The following is a 25,588-nucleotide window of genomic DNA, read 5'->3' on the forward strand; positions in this document are numbered from 1 at the left end:
ACACCTGTTCACTTTAATCCAGCGTTCCCGCCGGCTCTTGTTGAGGGGCCCTTTGATGGGTGGAAGGCGGGGGGCTGCCACGCACTTACACATTTGTTTCATGGCTATGAGCCGCTCACCTTCCAAAATTGCATGCGTGACTATGGTGTGCCACCTACTGAGCGCTACCGGCACGCCCAGCTGCTACATTGGGCATTGTCTCCTGAGGTGCGGGACGCTGCGACGAGGCCTCCCACGGATTTCGAATCTTACATTACTCGCACATCATCTATGAAGGGGGTGATTTCCTTCCTCTATGATTTACTGTTAACCACGGCTATCTCACCTCGCCCTAGATACATGGGTTTGTGGGAGGAGCACCTGGGGCGGGACATCTCCGACGAAGAGTGGTCCCATCTTTGGCGAGATCTACACACATTCAATCACTCGATCGATCTGAGAGAAGCACATATGAAGACCATGCTAGATTGGTATCTGTACCCGACCCGGTTGAAAAAGATTTTTCCCTCAGCTTCTGACAGATGTTGGCGGGGCTGTGGTCTCCTGGGGGACTTTCGCCATATCTGGTGGGATTGCCCCATCATACGCCCTTATTGGGAGGAGATTCTGTCTCATATTAGGGAGATCCTGGGCTACCCGATTCCAGATTCCATTGGCTTCGTGCTCCTGGGCCTTCGGGACCCGCTTCTGGAGCACCAAACCAGGGCTGACAAGCACATCCTTTGGCTCTGTCTGGGAGCGGCCAAACTGACTCTGGCTGCTGCATGGAAAAAGAGGGAGGCCCCGGCTCTTTCCCTTTGGTTTGCTAGATTATGGAGGCTGCTGAGTGTGGAGCGTATGGCGGACATTTTCAGGAATAACTTTAAGAACTTTACTTTCAGATGGGGCCCACTGGTCCGCTTTCTCTCTCGGGGGTTGCCGTCAGCGGTTTGCCCGCCCACTATACGTGCCCTACATCTGTTTCAGGTGTGAACTGTGCTGTGTGAATGGTTGTTGTCTGGATGCCACCATCGGGGGGGGATGGGTGCATTGGGGAGGTTGGAGCCTCTGGGGGGGGGGGGGGGGGGGGGGGGGTTTGGTTTGTTTTTCTTTTCTGAAGGGGGATGTGGACGATTTGATTTTTATGATCTTCCTTGTCACGTTGTTTTTCTTATGGCCGAACTGCATGGAGGCGTACTTGGACTTGGTCGACTGAGCCTCTGACTTGGATAGACTTGCCCGATACCAAGGAGGGCTTTCCCCTCCGGATTTCGCAGGGGGCTTGACATTCTCCCGGGCTTATTTTTTAACTTTTTATTTTCAAACTCTTCTGTCCTGCCCTGAGTGATGACACTGCTCAGCCCTTCATAACTATTACTGCTGCTCGATCTTTTGCATTGGCCCCTGCGTGGGTACTTCTTTGATTTGCAATTCATGTGCTTTCATCCCCCTTTCTCCTCCTCTGTTGTTTCTATCTTTCTATTCTCTCAATAAAAATATCTTTAACAAAAAAAAGAACTAACAGTAAAGGAACCATACATATCTATATATAAAGACTAAGTGGTAATGAGGACACACCCAAAATTCATGACTACGGTCTCTTTGGTTTTCTATGTGAATAAAACCATCAGTTTACCAGCCTTTTTCCACAAGCCATCCAATGCTGCAGAAAGGGCCTTACACACATAAGATGTCAGGAGGACTGTGTTGTATTAAAAACAGGGCACTCAGAACATCAGGAAAACATAGCAATTCTTCATAAGCAATTCCTAGGTATAGATGTAACAAAGAATGCTATTGTTAGATGGATTGTATTGACAATTTAAATGTGCTACTCTCTAGCAGATACGCCTTTGCTCACTAAACCAAAGGCACACTTGACCAGAAAACCATGCTGTTTATTGTCAATGCTTCTTTGCTAGAAATATGCAGTGCAGCTACTTGGTCCTCAGAGCATACTTTCACAAGACATTACTGTGTAGACTTAGTCACAAAAAGAGGTTGAAGTGGGCCAAGCAGCAGTACAGGTAATACGCTACATAATCTGCGCAAGGCATGTGAATTTGGAAGAGATTTCAGGCTGCAAAAGAAACAAGTTACTTGTAATTATGGTTTTGCCACTTGAAACTCTTCTAGATTCACACTTCCCCAATGAAGGAGTTTCATGGAACGTTTTTAGAATAAAAAAATCCAAGATGGTGGACACGCACAAGGGCATTTTGGAATCACAGTTGACATCATACCCTGTCTATGCGGACACCCACCCACTCACAAATTGAGAAAAGTTTAGGAAAGAAAATCACTTCCTGTCTCTGCCACTAGAAGGTGGAATTGTGCATTTAGAAGAGTTTCAAGAAACAAAACCATAATTACAGGTATGTAAGTGGTTTCTTCTCAGAAGGCATAAAAGGATTTCCGTGTACAATGTTGTTTGAGCCTGCTTCATGCTGTTTCTCTTCCTAAAATCAACAGGTAGAAAAACTTGAGTGAAAACTAATGTTACTAGTCAATGATGTCTACGCTTTACAATAGATGAGTGTTTTGTATTACTTTGGCTAATGTCTATCTTACATTCGTCCTTTCTCTCCAGTTCCTTGATATTTCCTGATTGACCATATCTGTTTAAATGATCTGCTTTGCTCCTGTGATCTTATGTCACTTGGATGTGCTTCAGTGGTGCATTTTTAAATTGCTACTACAGTGTGGTGTTACACATTCCTGATTCCATCTTTTGCATGGTCACAGTCTGTTTTTGCATTGTTATTTTCTGCATGTATCTGTTTTGTTAATAAATTATGACTGTCTTTTATTCTAACTGCAACATCTGTAATTCAGTGTTGCCACCATTTTCCTTTTTGACTGTTCATATAGTGAAATGTAGCTGTGTGTAGTGGCCCAACACAGGAGAAACGTTGTCATGTTTTATTACTCTTATGGGCAATCCTGGATAAAACCTTCAAAGATATTAGGTATACTTAAAGGTGTATAAAAATGCTTGAGTAATGAACGATTGAGGTTGATTAGCAATTCATTTATAAAGAATGCATCGTTGGTGTGAAGACAGCCTTCCTTGTCATGTATTCTGATGTGAAACCGTTTTTAGGGAATCATTGGATGTGATGGAACTAACTTTGTGGTCTGAAACGAGGCTTTTGCAGCTGAAGTCACATTAATGATTGTTTCTCTTCTGTTTAGGTCAAGGGAGTCCCAGTATTGACACCTCATCAGTAACCACAGTTCCGAAGCCATCTACGCCGTCCAGGTTGGCTTTCTTTATGCGACAGCAGAGCTTCACTGCTGAGCCCACCCCAACACCGCGTTCACCTGGACTCAAATCTCCAGAAACACCAGTGGGAAGCCCTCGCCATGGTCCATTGAAATGGGAGGAGGTTTCAGAATTGGAATCCAACTACCTCGAGTACCTGCAAGAAGCCAGGGCAAGCATTGATTACTGTGTGTGGGCTTGCCGGGCATGGTCCGCCCCCTATGATGGTGATGACCCCAACCCAGCAAGCCTCACAGTTCCCACACCAGATGAGAACTCAATAACCTTGAGCGTGAACTACTTTGGTGCGGAGCAGAGAGGCACTGGACTGCTTCGCCACTCTTTAAAATCTGGCTCCGACAATGGGGACTATGACCACAGACTTAAAGGTTCCAATAATATCACCCCTCGGACTAAAAAACGAACCATGCAGGAGGCAGCAGTGCACCGGCACAGGACGATGCAAAATAAAGAAGGCAAGGGAAGCCCGGAAGATGCTGCACAGAACAGGAAGGACTCCAGCACTGTATTTAATGGGTCCTATGGTACTAATACAGGCTTTATAAACTGCGTGAGCAGAACTGAAGGGAGTCGGCCAGACAGGGGCGATGGAGATTTAGTAGTGAAAAAAGTGCGAAGGGACATAGGAGAGAAGTCACACGGAGGGAGGGAGGAACCTTGTTTGTCTGAGACTGATCGAAGAGGAGGGTTGCAACAGTTGCCAAAATTACCGGAAACTAATTGTAAGCTTTTGGCTTATGAGAACAATACAAGTGAAGGATTGCCAGTAGTTACTGAAAATGGATCAATCGAATCAGATTCCACTTCGTTAAGCCCAGTCAGTCCTTCTGTATTTGATCATCAAACAGAAACCTCCTCGACCAAGTGGGAGCAGTTGGAAACAATGGATAACCTAATAGATAGGCTATTAGACAATGCCCCCACTGAATCCAATGGGGCACCCCTTAATATTGAGAAATTCTCAAAGGAATTGGAAGAAATTGAAGGGCAGATGAACAATGGTGAGATGGGGAGGGGCATTGCCCCAGTGGTCACAGAGCTTCCCCTGTCTTTTGAAGAAGAGGAGGCATACCAGAGGTTCGCAAGCCTGCCTGCTAATGAATCCCCCGCAAGGGACAGCAGTCGGGGGCCGTCCAAGACCGACATTCTTTCGCAGATCCTCACAAGTCCTTTGAGAACACTTGGTCAGCCCCCCAGCCAGCCCTTCACTGGTAAAGATATTTTTTGTGTTGTTTTTTTGTTACATATGAAACATGTATTCAAGACAAAACTTTCATTCCAGATTTGAGGTTTCACAGATACGAGGGCTAAAATGTAATTCATTGCTTGTAAGTAATTTTCCTACCACAGTCTGAACTCAAAGAGCTCCTGGTCAATAGTTAATGTTTATAGATTTTTATCAGATATGAAGGACTGACCACACCTAATGTTTTCAATGCTAAACTGATACTTAAATTACACTGATTTTCATTTCTTCCTTTTATCATGGTATTCTTAGGCAAAGACCCCATCATCACAGTCAGGTGGCCCCTTGTCTGCTTGAGCAAGTCTTGACTTTTCAGCCAACTAAAAGCTGCATTGGCTAAACAGCCATTACAAAAATGGGGTTACCCAATAATGGTCATGGACCTGGATACAATGTGACACAAAAAACAATGGTCCTAGACACCTATTTCAAGATTGATATATATCAAAATCATACTAACGTATTCGGGAACAATTTCATGAGCATCAAGAAAGATGTTTAAGCTCATAGTAATCAATACATTGTTTTAAATTAAAGAATCGCAACAACCAAGGTATACTTCACCAATAATTTATTCTCATATCATATGGTGAAAATTAAATACATTGACTGTATCAATTAAATTGATAGTCCATTTATTTACTATTGATTACTATGAGCTTAAAAATCATTGTTTTTGATGCTCATGAAATTGTTCCTGAATGTTAGTATGATTTTGATTTATATCTATCTTGAAATAGGTGTCTAGGACCATTGTTTTTTTGTATCACATTGGCTAAACAGTACGTATTCCTGCATGGTAGTACACATTTTTAACGAAATTCCTCTACCCTGAATGCCCAACCAGTTTCATTATGCAACTGTCATCTCAGTGTAATGCAAAGCCCTTGGGCAAATCTTTTTGCCATCCCCTTCTTTTGCCCATTCCCACAGACCCTGGTCAACCAAAAATAAGATTTACCTTGACTTTAAACACTTTTCCCATGGACTCTGTCAAAGAAAAACCCAAGCAGCTTCACAGCCAGGCCACCTACTACCGGACCACCATTAGAAAGAAGGCATTATTCAAGGGAGTCAGTCACTAACCCACTGTCAAGCAGCTTCACAGCCGGGCCACCTACCACCAGACCACCATTAGAAAAAAGGCATTATTCAAGGGAGTCAGTCACTAACCCACTGTCAAGCAGCCTCACAGACAGGCCACCTACCACCAGACCACCATTAGAAAAAAGGCATTATTCAAGGGAGTCAGTCACTAACCCACTGTCAAGCAGCCTCACAGACAGGCCACCTACCACCAGACCACCATTAGAAAAAAGGCAGTCTCAGTCACAGCCAGGCCACCTACAACCAGACCTCCATTAGAAACAAAGAATTATTCAAGGGAGTCGGTCACTAACCCACTGTTAGGGAGCCTTGCAGCCAGGTCACCTACCAGCAGACGACCAGCAATGAGGCAACCATTAGAAGCAACGCATTGTTCAAGTTAGTCAATCACTAACTCACTGTCCCAGACTCGCCAATCCCAGGGTCCGTTGTCAAATACAGCACCATCAATCACTTCACTGAAAGGTAACAAAGATCAGCTTCCCCATCAACATAACTAGACATACATCCACACTGCCTCCAGTTCTTGATCTTTTCACACTTCAGTGGACCACTTTCAGCCAACTCTTATGCACTTAATTGACCAGCACCCTCAACACTCACAAGTGTGAATATAGCATCATCGGTCATAAACCCCAAACTCAATTTGGTCATCCCATCCCCTCGACCAAGTAGCCTTTCTATATGCCAATATGACATGAAAATAGCTCATCAAAACATGACAGATCCTCCCACCTGCCAAAATAAAAAAGCCCGCCAGTTGAAGGATCGTCACTCAACATTTAATCTGACTGATAAAAGAGAAAACACCCTACATTCCACTATAAGATCAAATCCGGAAAACCAATGTCCTATGGGACTACCAGCCTGGCAGTCCACACCGCAGCAGAGTTAAAGTGCTCTTTATTAATGATGAAACTACCGATGTGTTATGTGGCCCTACTTGACCTTTCTGCAGCCTGAGGTACATTTGACCACCGAGCCAAACCCTGAAAACATGCATAGAATTCTCTAAAGGAGTCCTGCGATGGTTCACAATGTACCTCCCCATTTATTACCAAGACTCCAGAGATTCCCGGTCTCCTGCGTGTACCTCATGACTCGATCCTGCCCCTTGTTATCGTCAGTCTCTATATTGAGCCAGTTGGAGTCTTGCTTTCTGAAAGTAGACTCAAGATCCATTAATATATGAAAAATAATAAATAGGCCGATCTGAAAACCGCCTCAGGTCACACCATGTGGAGACTATAAACCTGCCTCGATCCCATCTAGAACAGAATATCAAGCCCCTACCTAAAACTCAACCTGATCAGCACAGAATTCTTCCTGTTCTCCCATCAGCCCAAAACGACCACTGATTCAAGCCTAGACAGTTTAGCCACACAAGCGTAAGCTAACACAAAATCACCGCAGTTCACCCTAGAATCAGACACCTCTTTCAAGGATCACATTGCCAGGAAAGCAAAGCCAGCATGGTATCATTACTCTCTCTTGAAATAATTGAGCACTTTCATCCCCAAACTGATTTCATAGCAACAGCCCGAGCCTTAGTCTTTTCTGGTCTCCATGAGGACAATGCTCTGCTCAGCATCCTTCCAGACACCACACAGGCATCCGAATCACTGTAGCTTGGTTTATCAAAGGACTAAGGAACTTCTACCAGCACTGTGGAACTTCACCGACCCCGCTTCCAAGCTTTGCTTTCTCTTACAGACAGGTTGCGCCATGTACAAAGCCCCAAGATACAGTAACCCAGCATGAATACATGGCTGAGTAAATAACGTCCCCAGCAGGCAGCTCCACACCAGGAGTAAGGACATTACCAGAGTGAAAAGAAAGAAAAGCGTAAACATCTAACATCTTGATCAACATGAGAATTGCTCTCACCTTCCCGCAATTCAAAAATGAAATGCGGACACACTTCTTCAGAGAACCCTGCTTCCCTACAGAATGGGTTCCAACTCTCCCTCTACACATTACCTCCTTGTAAGCCACCTTGATTCTTATCTCAGGGTTTCGCTCACAGTTCAGCACTCACTTGCTCTCCAGATGGGATTACACTATACAAATACAAATAAGTACGTAGATAAATAAATACGACTTCGCACATAATAACTTTCTGAAGCTGCTGTCCTCACCCTCCGCTCTCCACCACTTCCTTTCTTTAAGCCTACCTGCTGATCTCCGCTTCTACCAGCAAGGGAATCTTGAACGTCCTATGGAGCAGTATTGGCATTCCTGGTTTATCCAGGTGCCATTCTTCGTCATGAAGTTCTGCTTGCTCTTTTCCTATTGTCCGGTTATCTCCTGCGGATAAAGAGGGTAGTTCCAGAACTCCGTCTTATTTGTTTTCAATTTTTATTCTAGTAGAGGCACCTACTGCACCCCCCAAACTAATTTTAAGCATTATGTTTGGTAAGCAGTGTATCCCTTTCCCCTCAGTTATGAGAAGATGGTAAGTGCCAACTGGTGTTTGTTGCAGGTGTCACATTCCCCCTCTGCATTCTTCTTAATTGGTGATCCTCTCTTTGGGTTTGTAGCTTGCTATAAACTCCATTGCCCCATTTGTTGGGAGGTACAATGGACACCCACAATATGCCAAAAATAGTGATGGCTAGCATGGCTTACTACAATATACCAGAACGTACCATCATTATGGCACGGTCTAATGTTCCGCACCAGCAGATAAGCTTACCACGTTTACCCTCACCACATCACCCACAGTCCAGTATCACCAAGCAGCAGTCAGTATTTTTACGGGAGTGTTGCACCCCAAAGTTAGTGAAATCCATTCATAGGCACATGACTCTTTTCACCAAAAACATATTCCCTTGAAAACTCCATTATTTGCTTTAAAGTTTTTCAAAAGTGAAATGTGGACAATAACTGAGGGTCTGTACTTGAAGATCTAACGTCAAAATAAAAATAAAGAGGAATTGGGCTTTCCAGATGTGTTACCTGAACTGTTGCTTAAAAACTGAGGACAACTAGGCAGTGTGGAAGGAGGTGTTTAGCCATGGTGCACAGTGATTAATTATGCCACAGGTTCTTGTTTGCTATTTTAGGGTGATAGCTGAGTAAGCAACAGGTTGTGGTTCGCTATGCTGCTGTGACTTGGCCTTGGGTTGGCCATGTATTTACCTACTTTTATATTATTGCTTGACCTCCACAGATATATCCGTGTGGGTGGACTTTTGTCCTAAAGTTTTATTTTAAATTATGACCATTTGTCTGGAATTTTTACAGTCGTTTACGAGAATTTGCTTCCAAGCCAGTGGGCATACTATGTGATAATATTGGATGCAAATAATCTCTCCTAACTTAGTGAGGGAGCAATGACAGCTCATGTGTAGATTTTGAAGTATTTTCTCTTTCAACCTGTACCCAGAACTTTCGACTTTGGGTGTTGGTCCGGTCTAGTAGGGGTCTCAGTTGAGCGGCTTCGATCCATCCTCCGTTTGTGAGAAGCCTATATCCTCGTCATTCTAGAGGGGAAGACTGTAAATCTAGATACATTTTTATAAATATTTTGTTTCTAATAAAAAATTTTAGGTCACTTTTGGCTTTACTCAACGTCTTTGTGTTTTTTCAAGTTAGTTTTTAAGATAGGAACTTTATTTTTCTCCTTATATTGTTATCGAGAAGAGGCTTTTGAAGCAATCTTTTAAACCACTATGCCTGCTGTTTTTATGTGTCGTCCCTCTGGCTTAATCATAAAAGGATGGGCAGTTAGTATCCCTTTATTGATGTAAATATGAAGATGTAGAGGGAATATTTAAACTGTATATGACACTCTAAGTAGCAAGTTCACTTTTAGACAGGCTATATACTCAGACCAAGAGTTCTCCAGTCTGTCCGATTGTGGCGCGGTGGAGAAGCAGACCAGGGTAGGCAGGTTTCTAGTTAAGGGTTTTAATATCAGTTAGGTACAACAAACAAGACTTTTGTTTGATAGAGTCTCTGGTCCAAAGTAAAAGGCAAGGTGCACCCTTCTCTGGTGCAAGGGATTCTGGGAGTTGTAGTGTGGCTTGGCCGGTCCTCTTGGAAGGTGGGAGTTCAGCTGGGTCTATGCTTGGCGGCCATTGTACATGGGGAGAGAAAGAAATAATGAAAACCCTGTAAGGGGCTTGTTTGCTATCACAACAGTGGCGGAGGGAATCAGGGGGAAGTGTAGGGTATTGCCACCTATGCCGTCACCAGTGGTTACATGCCATGCAATGCGAGTCACTACACCGAAGACAGACTCTGGTCTGGATCTCTCCTTTTTACACCTCCTCTAGAGCCCTCTAATGCGCGCCCCCACACTGAGCAAAACTGCCCCCATACCTTGTGGAGCCACGTCCCTCCAGGGCGTTGGCTCGAGTCTTCGAGTTGCCAGGTAGGGTCTGGCTGCCCGTCTGTTTGCTCGGCTGGGTCCGTTCCGCTCCAGCTCCTCTCCTCGGTTGGGTCCGTCCAGCTCCGGCTCGTCTCCTTGGTTGGGGAGTCTTCCTGCTCTCCTTGAAGGCTTCCTGCTTTCACCCACAGGCTCACCAGGTAGGTCCGTGCAAGCGTCCTCTCCTCGCTTTCTTCGTCCGTTGGTCCTAAGGAACGCCTGCTTCCTCCGGCAGATTCCGATTTGAAGATGTCCGACCCACGTGATCTGTCCCACTGATCTGGGAAGCCCGACGTCTTAAAGGGCCAGCACTCCTCGGGCAAGCTCTGTGAATACAGGAGAGGAGACGGGGACAGATAATGTGGAAAACGTTCCATTGCAGGGATTCCGGGCAGCTCATCCTCACACCTATCTAGAGAGGACCTCAAAAAAACATCTACCAGTGGAGGAATATTAGAGTCGTATAACTAATCAGATGTATAGTAAACTGAATTTTGACTCCATGGTAGTTCAAGGGGCTTGCTTCCACTGAGAAACATATTGAGATCAGATCCTCTGCAACTCCATGGGGGCAAGATGAGATACCCCTCAAACCAACCACATTGGGGAGTGTAATTTTAAAGGTGGTCGTAGGGAAGAAGACTCAACTCTTCCACAGCTGCCAGCAGCAAACATTCAGGACTGGTCGGGCAATGCAGGACTTCGTCAACAAATAGTATCAATTTATATACAATATTGGTCCCACTGTCACGCAACGGTTTTTGGGATCAGGCAGTACCTGGGTGCCTATTGACTGGCCAAAACAGAAGGGACCATAAACCTATGAATCAGGAATACATCCGTTCCTAAACAGTGTTGGAACAAAAAGTAACATCCTTTATATCTAGAAGGTGGAATCTCCAAACATTCATTGTGTCTAAATCCCCAATCTAATTTCCTAAGGCCCCATAATAACATTGGGGCAAAGGGTGTTCGAGGAGGAGCATAAGGGTCTGGACTAGTCCAGGGTTGTTTAGTTCCTGTGCTGCGCTGAGTTCACTTCCCTCCAGCAGGTTTCCCATTGTAAAACCAACGGGCAACAGGTCGGCAAAAACAATGCATACTGTCCTTACAACCATATACAGAGATTAATTCCACCATTCTCCTTCCAAACCGTACCCTCAGTCCTACAATTTAGCTCTTCTTTATCTCAATGAATGACACCCAGTCTGAAGCATATACAGTTTGGGTGTGGGCCGAGGAGTGGTACTGAAATCGGTAGAGAGGCGACATATGGTGAGATACATCCACTCCCAGCTTCGTACAATTTGCTGTAGTTTCGTAAGGAGCCACTGCAGCAAGGGTCTCCTTTTCATAGGATAATTCATCCACTGAGCATTAAAAGTAAGCCTGTTAGTTAGAACTATCAGTTACCCAGCTGATGACTTGTAACTATTGAAACAGTACCATTCACACAAGCATCCAGGCGTCAGATTGAGCTTGACCGTACAATTGGCCAGTATCGATGAGTCCTGCTTAGGAACAATTTTTTGAAAAGTTTCACCTGGAATGAAGGGCCCAGGTTCAGCAATATTAGTTTGAGTTCACACGGGGGAGCCTTCTCATTACTGTCTTTGACCGACTATAGCTTCAGTATTGTGTATGCCTGTGCCTTAGGCACTTAAGGCAGTCACCTCATAGCCATCACTCACTTTCGGGTGGTCATCTCACCAGGAACACAAGTCCTCCAGAAGTAAAGAAGAGGAAATTTGACGGCAGACTGCTACTCGAGAACCCCTGACCTAAGAAGCGACACTGCCCTGCCTACAGTCTGGCTCCTGCATTCACCTGACTGATCTGGACTTCTTCTAATGAAGCTGCATTTTTATGGAGTACGCCGCGGTTGGGCCCTGAGCACAGGAGTTCAGCTTGGACACACCCAGTCATGTCCTTGTCATAACCATGCCTCGGACTGATGAATTCTCAAGTTAGTCTTGCAGTTGGACAATTCCAGACTGAGAAAACTCCACCTTGGAGAAGGGGGGAAATGACAAAAAGACAAATTGATGGAAAAGTAACTAGTGAATGTAAGAAAATGTGTAGAATAATATGACACTTTCTTGCAATTCCTGAAATACTGCTACTAGTACCAATATAACAAAAATTGAAACCAGGCATTTCAGTTTTGTAAAAAAAAAAGAAAAAATGTTTTAGTTGTCGATCTTTTAAGCCTGCTTGAACACAAGTAGGATATTAGGGACTGGAGGCCTGTACAGGTCCAGGATAACACAACTGAGAGGGAATGACTGAGGGGCTCGACAGGAAAAGAAATGTCAAAGGTGGGGTGTAAGTGTTGTATGAGAAGGTCAAGAAGTGCTATGAATCAATAGACAGATTAGGAAAGGGACGAGAGACTAGGGCTCGTATTATATTTTCCAGAGGAAAGCAAATTGGATAACAAGGAAAGGGAATAGAGAAAAAGTGATGGAGTCAGAGGCAGGTCTTCCTCTGTAAAATAGGTAGAAACTGATGATGCATCTTGTTATAGTCATTTAGAGTTTTTTTCAGATTCTGTCTCGATGAGTGCTAATATCATTTAGGACCCTAGTTCTGCTCCAAATCTGTGTGGAATATAGCATTCCTATTTTGAACTGGATAGCGGAGTTGCCAGTTGAAGAAAGTCTTCACTCTAATGCTATCAATACGTGTACAAATCTAGCGTCTGTGAGTGGTATCACCATGTAGTCCCACCGTTCACTTGGCATAAAAACACGATCAACACGTGTGATATCCAACCAGACCATGGAATAACAACCGCGAACATTTTGAGTCCAATGAATACCTTTTTTATTAGGGAATCTTATTTTTTTTTTTGTGTGATGTAGAGTACTTTTGGGGTATGTGATGTAAATGAGATTCTTATTGTGAGAGAATCCGTCAAGTTATGAGCATATGAGTTAGTCTAGGGCAGTAATGTAAATCACCTCCTCTTTGCCCTGGGGCAGCCTAATCTTTGGATTGCCACCATCAGTGGTGCCTCACCTGCCTTATTTGGCTTTTTTACCACCACACTATTAGTGGCTACCGTTTGACTCCTTACCTCACTGCCCCTGCTCTGCTGGATTCATTCCCAGTCGCCATCTCTTTATTTTTTCTCCCCTGACAGCGCTTCTCCCAGCGATATTCTATCCAGCGGTAGGGTAACAGTGAATGAAATTGCCAGACTTTTCCTCTGCTAGAGCAAATTCAGTCGGTAGGGTGGTGCGATTCGTGTGACAAAGGTTGAACAGGGTGTTAACTACTGGTTTTAGAGCGAACACTTACTGTCTTAAAATCCCCATTAGTCCCTTTCATCAGTTGGCAGTTGTGAAGGGCATTCACTTTGGGAAATGGTTTGCTGGTCTTTGACCTTACCAAGACCAAAATGTGGAACATCTGTGTCATCTGTTTACTGGTGGTGTAAAATGTCATATCTATTAGAACATATGTCCAATGGTACTAGAGGCACACCCCCACTCTGCAGACTGTGCAATTGTGTTGTTTATAAATCTGTTAGTGCATTGCCTTTGCAATCAACTTGGGAAGGGGAGCACTATTTGTTGTCTGTCTCTGCTTTATATCAAAAGTGTTTGCTACCTTCCTACGCTCATACAGAGTGCCCTTTACTGGCGCCTTTTCTTTCAGCAAAGATTCGACCTCTTATATCAATAATCTATATTGTTAACCGTGCATTTATTTGCTGCCTGTGTTCTCAACAGTTTTTTGGCTTTTTGAGCTACCTCTAGGCTTTTTCACATCGCAACGCCACATATTAGCTAACTTAATTTGTACTGTTAACTAAGGTGTGAGAAGTTAGCCTGGCATATGATGTCCACTAGTTCTAGTGGACACCTTGCACCTGTTTAATCAACCCTTATTGATGGTGGTTGTAAAGTCTACCTTTTAGAAAGCTATCCTGGTGGTAGAATGGGCCAGCAGTCAATAGGCTAAGACTTCAGAGAGCATGTGAAGCCATCTGTTTTACCAATTATAATCCCTTGAATACCAAATGAAAAGACACCACACAAGCTATATATCAAATATATATGAATTTATTTCTAACACAACCCCTCTGCACTCTTTATGAGGTCAATTAGCATACGGTTAGTTGCAGAATATACAGTAATGCCCTAGGGGCCTCACGAACCATATATTAAGAAAGTGGTATAAGAACCACGTCTGAAATAGAGAGTAGGCCTAGGACCTAGGGAATCGCTGGGACTACACTAAACAACCAAAGGTTAGGAAGTAGGAGGCCCACGGGACACGCGTTCAGTGTCTAAACACAGTCGCGAGTTACCATTGAGTTATAATGGGAAACGAAGAAGTTACAAAGTTACTGTTTAAGGGCACTTCCGGATGGACTATGACAAAACCCCTTTAGACGAGGACACTTAGAGAGTCAAGACCCACAGGAGCACCGGAGTACTTGTGTTACCTCACCCAAGGAAGCCGGGTGCTTAGGTGCCTTTTGGTGTCTGGTTTCGTCGTCGTTTTCTATGGAGATCTGCAAAGAAGTGCTGCAGGCGACCAGAGAAAAAGTGTCTGGGCGGATCCAAGGGTGGATCGAAGATCTGAAGAACCTGAAAGCAGAGGGGACAGAGTCTGAGTCACTAGCCAGTGACCAGGAAGGTACCAGGAAGGAACCAGGCGATGTTGCGATGATCTCTGGTGAAGAAGGTGAGCTTGTCTCTTCAGCCACGAGGTTCAGGAGGCATCGGCGATGACCAGGCGCTAGATTCGAGCTGTCCCACGAAGGATCTAGTTGACTGCGGTGTCGGTATCCGGATTGGACCCAACAAGCCTTGGCAAACGCACCCCACGCGTGGAGAAGTGTGGCTCAATGACTAGAGCGGCAGACCCTGATGCAGAGGTCTAGCCCGGGACCAGGGTTCAATTCCCCGCCTCGGCGGGTCTTGGGCTAAAAAATTCCACGGACCTGATAATTCTCGCCTCGGTGCCTATTCCAATCATAGAGTCCCACTCTGCAACTCTGGGCAATAGCTTGCTTAAATTCCACAACAGCCCCCACAACGCTAAGGATGCCTGGCCTCCACCTTGGGGGTGCCCAGGAGTGGACGCCTCACAGGGAAAGCCAGGATGGGTTCCACAGCGGTATTTGTAGAAGCGCCTTGAGACCCTTGCGGGTGAGTAGTGCGCTATACAAGTGTCAATTTACAATTTACATTTATGTCAAGATTGGCTCTGTTGCAGACCAGCAATGTCTGTGGCGCTTCTCCTTTGGAGGGAAGCTGGAGCAAGCCTGGAGCAACCAGGAAAGTAAGTTTGTTTCAAGAAAAGGTCTTCAGGGGGCTCACTAGCCAACTGGCAGGGAACCGGGAAGACATGTCGAGCTGAAATGCAAGAGCAGGCCCCACACGGCACTCGTGGAGTGTGGAGGGCTGAGCTTTGGTGCAAATGGTGCTCGGGGCTGGGGCTTCTCATACCCCAATGCACAACTGCGAGGGTACCTCGGGAGTCAAGCAGTTAACAAATTGCAGGATGTCCATGGTGTCCGGTCCAACGTCTCTTGTGTCCGCCACGGGTCTCAGCTTTGCTGTGGATGTGGGTCAGAGTCTGAGAAGTCTGGAAGTCCAGTTCCTGTGTTGCTGAGTCTTCGGGTTCCGGCGGGAGTGTCGACAAAGCAGACCGGCAAAGTTGCTGACGGTGCCTGTTTGCACAGGGTGGTCACTCCTTGACCACAAGGGAGATAACTTCAGTCTTCTAGTCGGAATAGAATGTCGAAGGTCCAAGAGTTCTGTATCAAAGTTTCGTTCCAGGATAATCTAAAGTCCTGGGGACACAGCCCCTATACTTATACTAAGGATGGGGGCTGGATTACCTGCCTAGGTCCCTCCTATGGGTGGACCTGAGAAGGGCGTGGTTACACCCCTTTCCCTTTGTCCAGTTTCGCGCCAGAGTGGGGCTGGAGTGCCCCAGCAACTGGTTTGAACCGGGCTATGCATAGAGTACCCTGTGTGCCCCAGGCAGTGTTTAGATGCATTCACTGAATGCAGCCCTCCCTGCCCCAATACACAACACCCCTGTCTGGGGAGGTGCTGGCACCTCCCCAGACAGGAAACCTATTGTCCAGGCCGCCCTTGCTGGAGTTTCCCCCAGCAACAGGAGGTCAGACTTGTGTCTGTGGCAGCAGCATCCATTTTGTGATGCTGAGGCTCTGTTTAACTTTAACCGGGTAAAGCAGTAACTACATGTCTTCTCCCTCTAGAAGGGTGGAATGCTACCCCCGGCACCAGGACAGGGTAGTATTCCAAATTTTTTTACACCTTACACAACATGTTTTGATAAAGCCAAACCAAAGTTAGCATTAACCGCGAGGATTATAATGCACTTAAGAGTATATGGTATGGCTATATCATAGAACAGCTATAAGGAGATGATTTTGAAAGTTGCAGAGGGGCTCAGCTGATGCTAGGGCACCCTCTCACAAAAAACCAAGCATCTGCCTCCAGGATTGTCGAGGCCTGCCATAGGAGTGACTTATTGAGAGATATATATATATATATATATATATAGCTCAATAAGTCACTCCTATGGCAGGCCTCGACAATCCTGGAGGCAGATGCTTGGTTTTTTATATATATATATTCTTTCTTCTCGTCTTCACCAAAGAAGAGACAGCACTCACGGGATGAGGATCACAGGTTTTATTTTAGACCCTCAGAGCACCAGACGCATTTCGGCTACTGCCTTTGTCAATTCCTACTGGCCCAGCAGCCGCCGAGCTCCGCTATGCTCACTGCCACTTACGAAGGCGGTCCATGTGTGGGTTGCGAGCCCATAAATCAACTCCAATTTCTTCCGCTTTCCACTTGCCAGAAACACACGGACACTTCTTGATGAAAAACAGCCTTTATTTTACTTCAAAGGCAACCAAACTCGACGCGTTTCGGGAACTCTCCCCCCTTGCTCACGAGTCACGATATATAGATATAGGTATGCTATATCTAAGTAAGGGGTGATTTAACCACCTGACCCAGGCTGTGTGAACAGACCTGTATTATGCCACCCCTGGCCTACCAGGGGTGGCATAATATATGCTGCAGCCCCTGGTAGGCCTTGGATGCACCTATGCCCTGGGTACCTATGGTACACTATACAGGGGCTCACAAGGGTGACCCAGTAACCAATCTGGTATGTACCTAAAGTACATAGAGTCCATTTGACAGTGAGAGCAGAAAGCCTGGGACCCTGAATAGAGGAATCCCAGGCCAACTACGTCGAAAATCAGCAAAACACTTGGCAAAAAGTTGGGGTAACCATATAGTCAGATATCCACCTTCCGACATAAGGACCTAAAACTTAGAGTTTACAACATCCAAACAGTAGAATACTTCCCACAGTGTAAAAGAACACAAATGAATAACAGTGTAAGAAAAATAATACATAGCACAGTGCAAAAAACACAAATCAGGCAGCCAACAATATGCCAAAAAATATAGATGCTAAACCTTGATACTTATTCAGTTGTTTACCAATAAGTCTCTTTGCAATCGTTTTTTCTCATCTTGACTGGGTGCACGGACCCCCAGTCGAATTTGGTATCACCGGGAAAAGAGAACTAAATGTTAAAGCAATCGGGAGGATATCCGAAGGTAGATCATTTTGCCTGGCTAGAAAGCTAAAAACAGTACCTTCCGTCTGCTGGGATCTTGCTGAAGATAAAAACAAATGATCAAAGAAATCCGAGCCAAATAGGGTCGCCCTGCCCTTTTCTGGCTTTGACAGGCATGGATGGTCTGCCCTTGGCTCGCGTAAGGCTTGCGTGCGTCCCATCTGGTTGAGTTAGAAGCAGTACCTTTTAGCGCTAGTCCCTAGGACAGAGGGGCTCCTCCTCCTCTTCTGTTCTCCTATAGGGATTATGAGAATGGTAGTTCCTTGTGGCTAGGAAGAATGGGCTTGTTCCTCCTGAACATCTGGGACATTAGCAGCACCTCATAGCACTATTTCCAATGGAAGTTGGACTCCTCTCCTTCCTTTCTCCTCCAAGGTTTTTGGGATTGGTTGTCCCATGTGGCCAGAAACCATGGTCTTCTTCCCATGTTATTACATTGAATTGGTCAATCTTGGCAGTTTTCTGGTCCTCAAGCAGGGATTAGGCAGGAAAACAATTGGTTGAGAACACATAGAACCGTGGGACGCTCCTTCAACCGACAGCGCCTGTTTGCAGAACCAATGTCTGCCGTCAGTTCCAGCTGTTTTCATGCACCACAAATTAGTAGATGATCGCAGTTTCTTCCTCTGTCAACTTGAAAGAAGTTTAAATAAGATGCCAAGAGATTGGAGTTACCATATTAACACTCTGCACTCTGAGGTCAATGGCCCAGTCCCAACAGAGATAAACTCGCAATTGTCACCTAATGTACTGCAGCCTGTTCATTGATAAAATGCAGATTTTTTGTTTACATCCAGCAGTCTTACTGTCTCATGCCTTCCCTCGAAATCACTATCCCTGCTCTCTTAATTGTGCTTTTCTTTGTAGTCCAGTGTAGAGCTATTTCTTGAACTTATGATTGAATATATGTTTTTATTTCTTCAGTGTATTGCTGGATGTGTTTACTGCTCCCCATTGATTGTGTTTTTCCTCTCTCCTTGGTCTCTAAAGGTCCATTTGTTGCTGTTCTGTTTGCCAAGCTGGAGAACATGATGCAGAACTCTTTGTACGTGAATTTCCTGCTCACTGGAATCCTTGCACAGCTCGCTTGTCACCCCCAACCTCTCCTTCGGTCCTTTTTACTGAACACCAACATGGTCTTCCAGCCGAGTGTCAAATCTCTGATCCAGGTACTGGTAACCCACAGACATATGCCTTGTTTCTGCTGCTATTGGTCTCCTTGCCGTTAGCCTCGCAGAGTTACATTTCCCTTGCTTTTGTGCACTTTCACAGTCTGAGCCAGCTACACCAGATACAATTTCTTGTCCAGCTGGATCTAGAATATGCCAGTTAAGCATTTCTTTTTTGGGAGAAGTGGTGTTGCTTAAGCACAAAACAACAATCCGTTTTCTACACGTTGCACACTGAATGATTTTGTTTGCTAGTGCTTTGCAGTGGTCTATTTATTTCAGGAATGAGCAGTTTAGAGCTTCGTTGTGGGACTTTTTGATTATTTTTGTCTCACATTGCCTGTTCTTTATCTCTTCTTTATACACAAGTGTATAAATGTTTGCTTTGATGAGGCGTAGTACGTTTTCTGCACTTACTTTTTTCTGAATTATTATTAGCTATATTTGCAAAATTATTTAATATATTCAAATATATGTGACCTACCGGTTCACCTGTTAAACAAAGGAGCAGTGACTCTTGGTACTTCACATTGCCATTTAAAGTATCTATACTTTCATGCAGAAGTCACAACAACTTTCATATTAATTCAAATCTTGTGTTGCCCTCATTCTTCTAAAATCAAACTTCTCCAACAGACGAGTCCTTACCTACTCTGGAGTATCATCTTATCCAGAGATTAATATAGAGCAAAACCAGCTTTTTTGAATCTTTCTGCTCCAGTTCAGCAACCTCTGAGCAGTTGATAGCTTGAAATAGAGAGTATTGCATTGCTGCCAGTTTCCCAAGGGCCGACTGACCAAGGAAACCATAGGCTTATTCTAAAAGGGGCAAAGCACCAGTTTCTGCTCTTCTCAGTGTCTCAATATTTAAACTTTCCAGAGTAGCAATATAGAGTTTGGCATTTGATTTCACAAAATAGCAGTATATCTTGGTTTGCGCATCCACATAAATGTTTTTTGGAACTGAATTCTGACCTGTTACCTTCCATTCCTCTGCTATACTCACTTTTCCTTTTGAATTTTTATTTGCATCAAAGATGATCCTCAGGTGGAGAGGAAAGGGGGGCTTGTGATCCTAATTCTCAATTAGGACCCTCCTCTTAGAATTCATTAATAGCCCACCATGCTCTTGCTAAAGCAGCATATTTAGAGCTTCATGCCAGAGCTGTGCATTCTGGGACGTCGAGGGGTAGGTGGGCATGCTTGGATTTTTTAAAGAAGTTGTGTCAAAGTTATTCCATGATAAGGATGAAGCCTAAGTAACCCATTTCGGTCTTTGTTTGGAATTTCTTTTCGATGCTCAGGTAAGATTGTATTTGTATCTCAGATGTGTTTTGTAGCATAGAAATCAAATGGTAATTGCCATACATTAAATATGTGTGAGTTTAGACATCAGTTTTTTAAGTTATTTTTCAAAAGCTATTTTGCCTATTGAAATGTTTTTTGAGAAACTGTACTTGGGCAAAGATGGCCTAAAGTTTAGAAACTAAAAGAAGATCGTTTGAGAGACGTTGATGATAACAGGTAAGTAACCTTTCATTTTTGATGGCACTATCAGGGTACTGTGAAATTAAGGTACCTTCTGTTTTGAGTGGCTGATGCAGTGTTTTAATGGAAAGCATAATTAATATTAGACAATGTAGTGTAGTGAAATTGGATGTTTTATTAAATATGTGCCGTGTAAGCAAGCTGATTCACTTCTCTTCCACTCCTTTATGTAGGTCTTGGGATCTGTAAAAAACAAAATTGAAGCATTTGCAGCATCTCAAGAAGATTTCCCCACCTTGCTGTTCAAAGCTAAGAAATACCTGATCGCACGAGGGAAGCTGGATTGGTGCGACTCTCAGAATGTCGTACCCACTTTGCGTCGATCAGAGACTTTAGGTAAGCCCATCACATTGTGCACTAATGAACTTTTGCAATGGATAAAGGAACCTGTATATAAGACCACAGGTAAATACCAGTAGTCCAAGAGAAGGGTTGGAAACACTGCAGTACATGAAGGAAACATTACCGGTGCAGTTGTCATTGAAATTGGAGTGTGCATATATTATTACTTCACTTGGGTACAAGATGTGTAGCCCCAGAGGGTTAGTACTAGGAACCTTAATCATTGTTTATTTCTTTTATTGCCATGCGATCTGACCTAGCCACAATGAAATGTAGGTTTTAGTTCTACATTTTGGATAAAGTCAATCATCTTTAATAATTGATGAGTCTAAGGCGATGGGTGAGAGCATGTTCCTGCATAAGGTGCTTCTGGCTCACCATCCCCAGCTTTCACTACCACAATATAGTGCAAAATTGTTCCACATAGGACGAATCGACTCTGATCTCTGCTTGAAGGGATGTGGACGGAGAGATACCCTGATCCACACACTGTGGGGTTGCCCCAAAATACATGTGTTCTGGGGTAAAATAGGACACAACATCTTGGCAGTCTTAGAGGCCACACTAGAACGTACCTTGCAAATGATCCCCCTGGGCATATAGGGGGAAACGGACACTGTACTGCTCTGTTGTTCAACAACGCCCTAATGGTAGAGAGACAAGATGTGGTCAGAAATTGGGGCAATACAAAATCCCATTGGTACATGGCGGGAAGCAAACATGGACTGGTGCATGAGTGCTGAGAAATTAGCATAGCAGACGAGGGGATGCCCACAAAAATTTGAGTACATTTTGGGTAACTGGAAAGCGGCTGAAGATGTTGGACTTCCACTGTAGGGTGAAAAGAGGGGGTCCCGGAGTAAGGGATGGACATGAGGTACAATGGTAATGTACGAACGTTCCTACAGTGGCCTGATAATTCAATTCCGCAATTCTGTCTATAAATTTCCAAAACAGGTGACACAAAACAGATAATGTACCAAAATTATTCAAAACATATAAAAGTTTATTTTTTTCCTCTTTTTTACTTTTAGTTCTAGTTCATATAGATCCTGTTATCAATCAGAATCCATGATAAAGACACTGTTCAATTCATATCAAAAATACAAGACAAGTACAGATAAGTCATAAATATCTACAACAACAATGAGCAATACAAAACTATTAAATAATACCCCTTGGTAACAACTATATCTCTCACCATACTCTCGTGCTAACAATCATACCACACTCAACCTACAAACTAAGATGGAGAAAGGAACTGAATTAGTGATTAGCAAGATGACAATGCTAAACACGTGGGCCAAGATGTAACTTTGGGCTCCCGCTGCAGGTCTACGCGCGTTTCGGCAGCTTTAAGCCGCCTTCATCAGGACCTTTTTCATCGTGACTGTGCAGATACCAGGGGATCTGAAAAAAATTATTTACAAAAAGTAACCATATTGTCACCACCAAATAAAAACAAATTAATTTTGTTGCAAAACAACAGGAGCTCAACAACATGACCACAACGAGCAGGGCGAGCAGGGACATAATTCAACAAGACCTAAGCTGTCCATTGGATGTCACCATGCCTAATGGCTTTACATAATATCTTGGTAGGGGTGGTATCACTGGGGGTGAGCAAATAGTACAACAAAAATTATCACGTTTAGTCAAGGAGGTGGATGGATAGTCCTGATTTACCAAAAGGTTAGTAAGAAGTGTAAGAGTCTTAAACCTCATCCTATTACCTCGATTAGTCAAGTTAATTCAGCCATGGGGCATGGTCCTTAAGCTTACCAGTTACATCAAACAGCAGTGAAATCACCAAGAGCGTCTTCAGTGTGTATCAAGGAACAGGGCGTCCTATGTTGCCAATAGGTAGCTGCAGAGAAAAGATTTTTCATATTTTATCTAAGATACGCCCTAAAGGTAAAGCTAGTTACAACCACTAACGTGGAGACTGTGTCTGATGTAATTCAAATGCTACCCAAGGAAGATACCTTTTTTACGTTAACAGACGCGTTGAAATGCTTATGAAGAACACGTTTAAACAGCTTGCTCGCAGATGATTATAATCAGAAGGAGGCTAGGGCTGCGACATCCAGCGGACATGATTTACACCATAGTCTGTAGTAATATGAGACATTTATAGTAAGTGAACTATTTAGATTCCCAACCCTCCAAAAGTACGGTCGGTAGTCACATTAGTTCAAACATGGGGCCTCGCCCTTGAGCTTACCAGTTGCATCAAGCAGTAGTATAGTCACTAAGAAGCGTCTTCAGTACTTATCAGGAGGCATGGCGTCCTATGTTGCCAGTAGATAACTGCAGGGAAGAGATTTCTCATATTTTTATCTCTAATAGGCACTAAAGGTAAAACTAATTACAGCCACTAGTTCAGAAGGTAAATACCTTTTTTACGGTATGAGACGTGATGAACTGCTAACAACGACCACGATTTCACAGCTTGTTCACAGAGAATAGCGGTCGAAAAGAGGCTAGGGACTGCGACGGTCAGCGGACATAATTTACACCATAGTCTATAGTAATCCGAGACAGTTGTGGTAAGTGATCTATTTAAATTCTCAACCATATAGTGGTACTGTCACAGTTAATACAGCGACGAAAAAAATATGTAATATGTTAGGCATAGTCTTACTTCAATTTGCGAGGGGGGTCCTTTATCTACGTAAAAACTGCTCCACAGTCAGTACCCTGTAAAGTGGAGCAAGAACATATTATAATCCACAGTCAACGCAGCTCAGGTCAAGATGTGCAGACGGCCAATAATAGCCATTTAATGTAATCCTACCCTAAATATACGTTAAACAAGAGACCTATTGCTGAACTATGTGTAAGGTTCAAGGTGCCTTTAAAGGACTCGCGCGCCACTTCAGACATGCGACAGCCGCAGCCGGCCGACCCCCAGGCACACAGTCTAAAGACCAACTTTATGAAAAAAAAGGGGGAGAAAGGAAAAATGTTTTCCCTTGCTATTAATCGACTTCTAAACGACATGCCCACCCAAGACGGCCAAAGGCACAGGCATAGCTGATGGAAAGCCGTCTATGCCGATAGTATAATTCCGCATGAATTACAAACACAGCGCTCAAAGCCCCCAAACGGGCAAGGCTTGCTTACCTCGGCAGACCCGCAATGAGGGCCGTGTATCCGCACCGCACAACGCCTCCTCCGCCAGAAGTTTCCAGGCATTGACTGCTCCTTCGTTTTTAAACACATCCCGCGGGGCTGATTAACACACGTGAGGTCGATTTCCGTGTACGTCATGCCGATATGTAACTTAGTAGGCATAAACGAAGGACTGAGTAAGAGACTCAGTCTCTATCCGTCGACGTGTTCCCTCCACCTGTGAAGGTAGAGGTAGGACTGTTTTGCGGATTGCGTCGACTCCGGGGGTCATATCTTAAACAATCTATGAGGCACCCTGCGTTGCCTCGGGGGACATGAAAGCAGGTCGGAATTAGCTAAGTCCCCAAAATCTAATTTGCAATTAACAGGACAAGAAAACAGAGGCAACAAATAAATAAATCAAGAACCCAGAGCACATAACAGTAGAATAACTTTCAAGTAGGGTGACCAACCGTCCCTTCGTACATGTTGGACATGAGGTATTCATAGCAGGCGACACCCGCGATATGAGATTTTGTTTGTACTCCATTGCATATGTGTAAAGTGCTGTAGTGTAAGGTCAATACTGTATGATGACTGGTATGCCTCTCAGGTTTGTTTGCTTGTTGTATATGTTACATGTCAAACTTAAAAAGATTTTTTTTTAAATACGTTCATCAGTTCTCATATGAATGGACAATACCAAAGCCATGTTTTATGTGAACAAGCAAGGAGAGACTTGCTCAGAAACTTTATTGAAGTAGTTGCTGTGCTTATGGATGTGAGCTACTCAGCATGGGATATCACTATAGGCAGATCATCACCCAAAGTCCAGCAAAGAATGGGCTGACAAACTCCGAAGATCAGCAGGAGAACTCTCTGACTGTGAGCTGAATTAACTCAGACTTCTGAACATATTCAGTCTGTGGGGAAAACCTGATCTCGACCTCTTCTCAACCAGAGACAACAAGAAATGCCGGTCCTTTGTCAGCACAGTGGCATTCTGGGATGAGGGGAGATGCATTTTTAATGAAATGTTTCCTTGCGCCTTTTCTCCATTTCCCCTTTTTTCGAGGTGAAGATGCCAAAACAAACATGGAGAGATGCTGCTTCATTCGAGTAGCTCCGGCATGGCCCAGGAAGCACATATACATGGACCTTCTGCAGCTGTCCATCATCTAGTTCCTCTGGACAACAGCCCGTATCGATTGTCCTGCCAAGGTTTTCAAATTCTGCATGCCGAGAGCCTACTTCCTGTGCACAAAGAGTTTGCTAGCACAAACATTCCAGATGACTGCAGAAAAATGCCTTTTCAAGCAAGAGCAGAGTCCACCAACAAAACATACAAGTCTAAATGGAAATGGAAATTGTTCTTGGTTTCATTTAAAAGGCTTACATTCGCTTCATGCTCAGATTCAACTTATATTCCTGTACCTTTTACAACTAGCAGAATAGGGACTTAAATGTACCGCTGCTAACCTACATCTAGCTGTATTTTCCAAATACCGCTGCTCCGTCACTTCGCCATCCCTCCTAATAGGCTAGATGAAACATTTATGAAAGGCCTTTTTAGGGAATTCTCCAGTTCACTGAGAGGTAAACCTAGTTCTGCCACATTTGATGAAGAGTCCTTTTGAACCACTAAATAAAGTAGATTTTAAATATGTTTCTTGGAAAGCTTCTGTACTCCTAGATTAAATGTCAGTCAGAAATATTAGTGAGCTACAGCAGGTGCCTAGGCCCAGCTCCGCAAACGTATTTGTGACTGGTT

General features: G+C 44.1%; 1 protein-coding gene across 4 annotated transcripts in view; it reads left to right on the forward strand.

Moving 5' to 3' along the window:
• Positions 1 to 25,588, forward strand: part of FHIP1B (FHF complex subunit HOOK interacting protein 1B) — a 449,140-nt gene that overhangs the window by 361,484 nt on the left and 62,068 nt on the right. For all 4 annotated transcript variants that reach the window (XM_086933723.1, XM_086933726.1, XM_086933725.1 and 1 more), the window contains 3 exons: positions 3,175 to 4,476; positions 18,635 to 18,813; positions 20,535 to 20,697. In XM_086933723.1, the coding sequence (XP_086789849.1) occupies positions 3,175 to 4,476; positions 18,635 to 18,813; positions 20,535 to 20,697 (1,644 nt within the window). The remainder of the gene's footprint in view (positions 1 to 3,174; positions 4,477 to 18,634; positions 18,814 to 20,534; positions 20,698 to 25,588) is intronic.

Source organism: Lissotriton vulgaris, chromosome 8, assembly GCF_964263255.1.
Source record: "Lissotriton vulgaris chromosome 8, aLisVul1.2, whole genome shotgun sequence".
Taxonomy (NCBI): Eukaryota; Metazoa; Chordata; class Amphibia; order Caudata; family Salamandridae; genus Lissotriton; species Lissotriton vulgaris.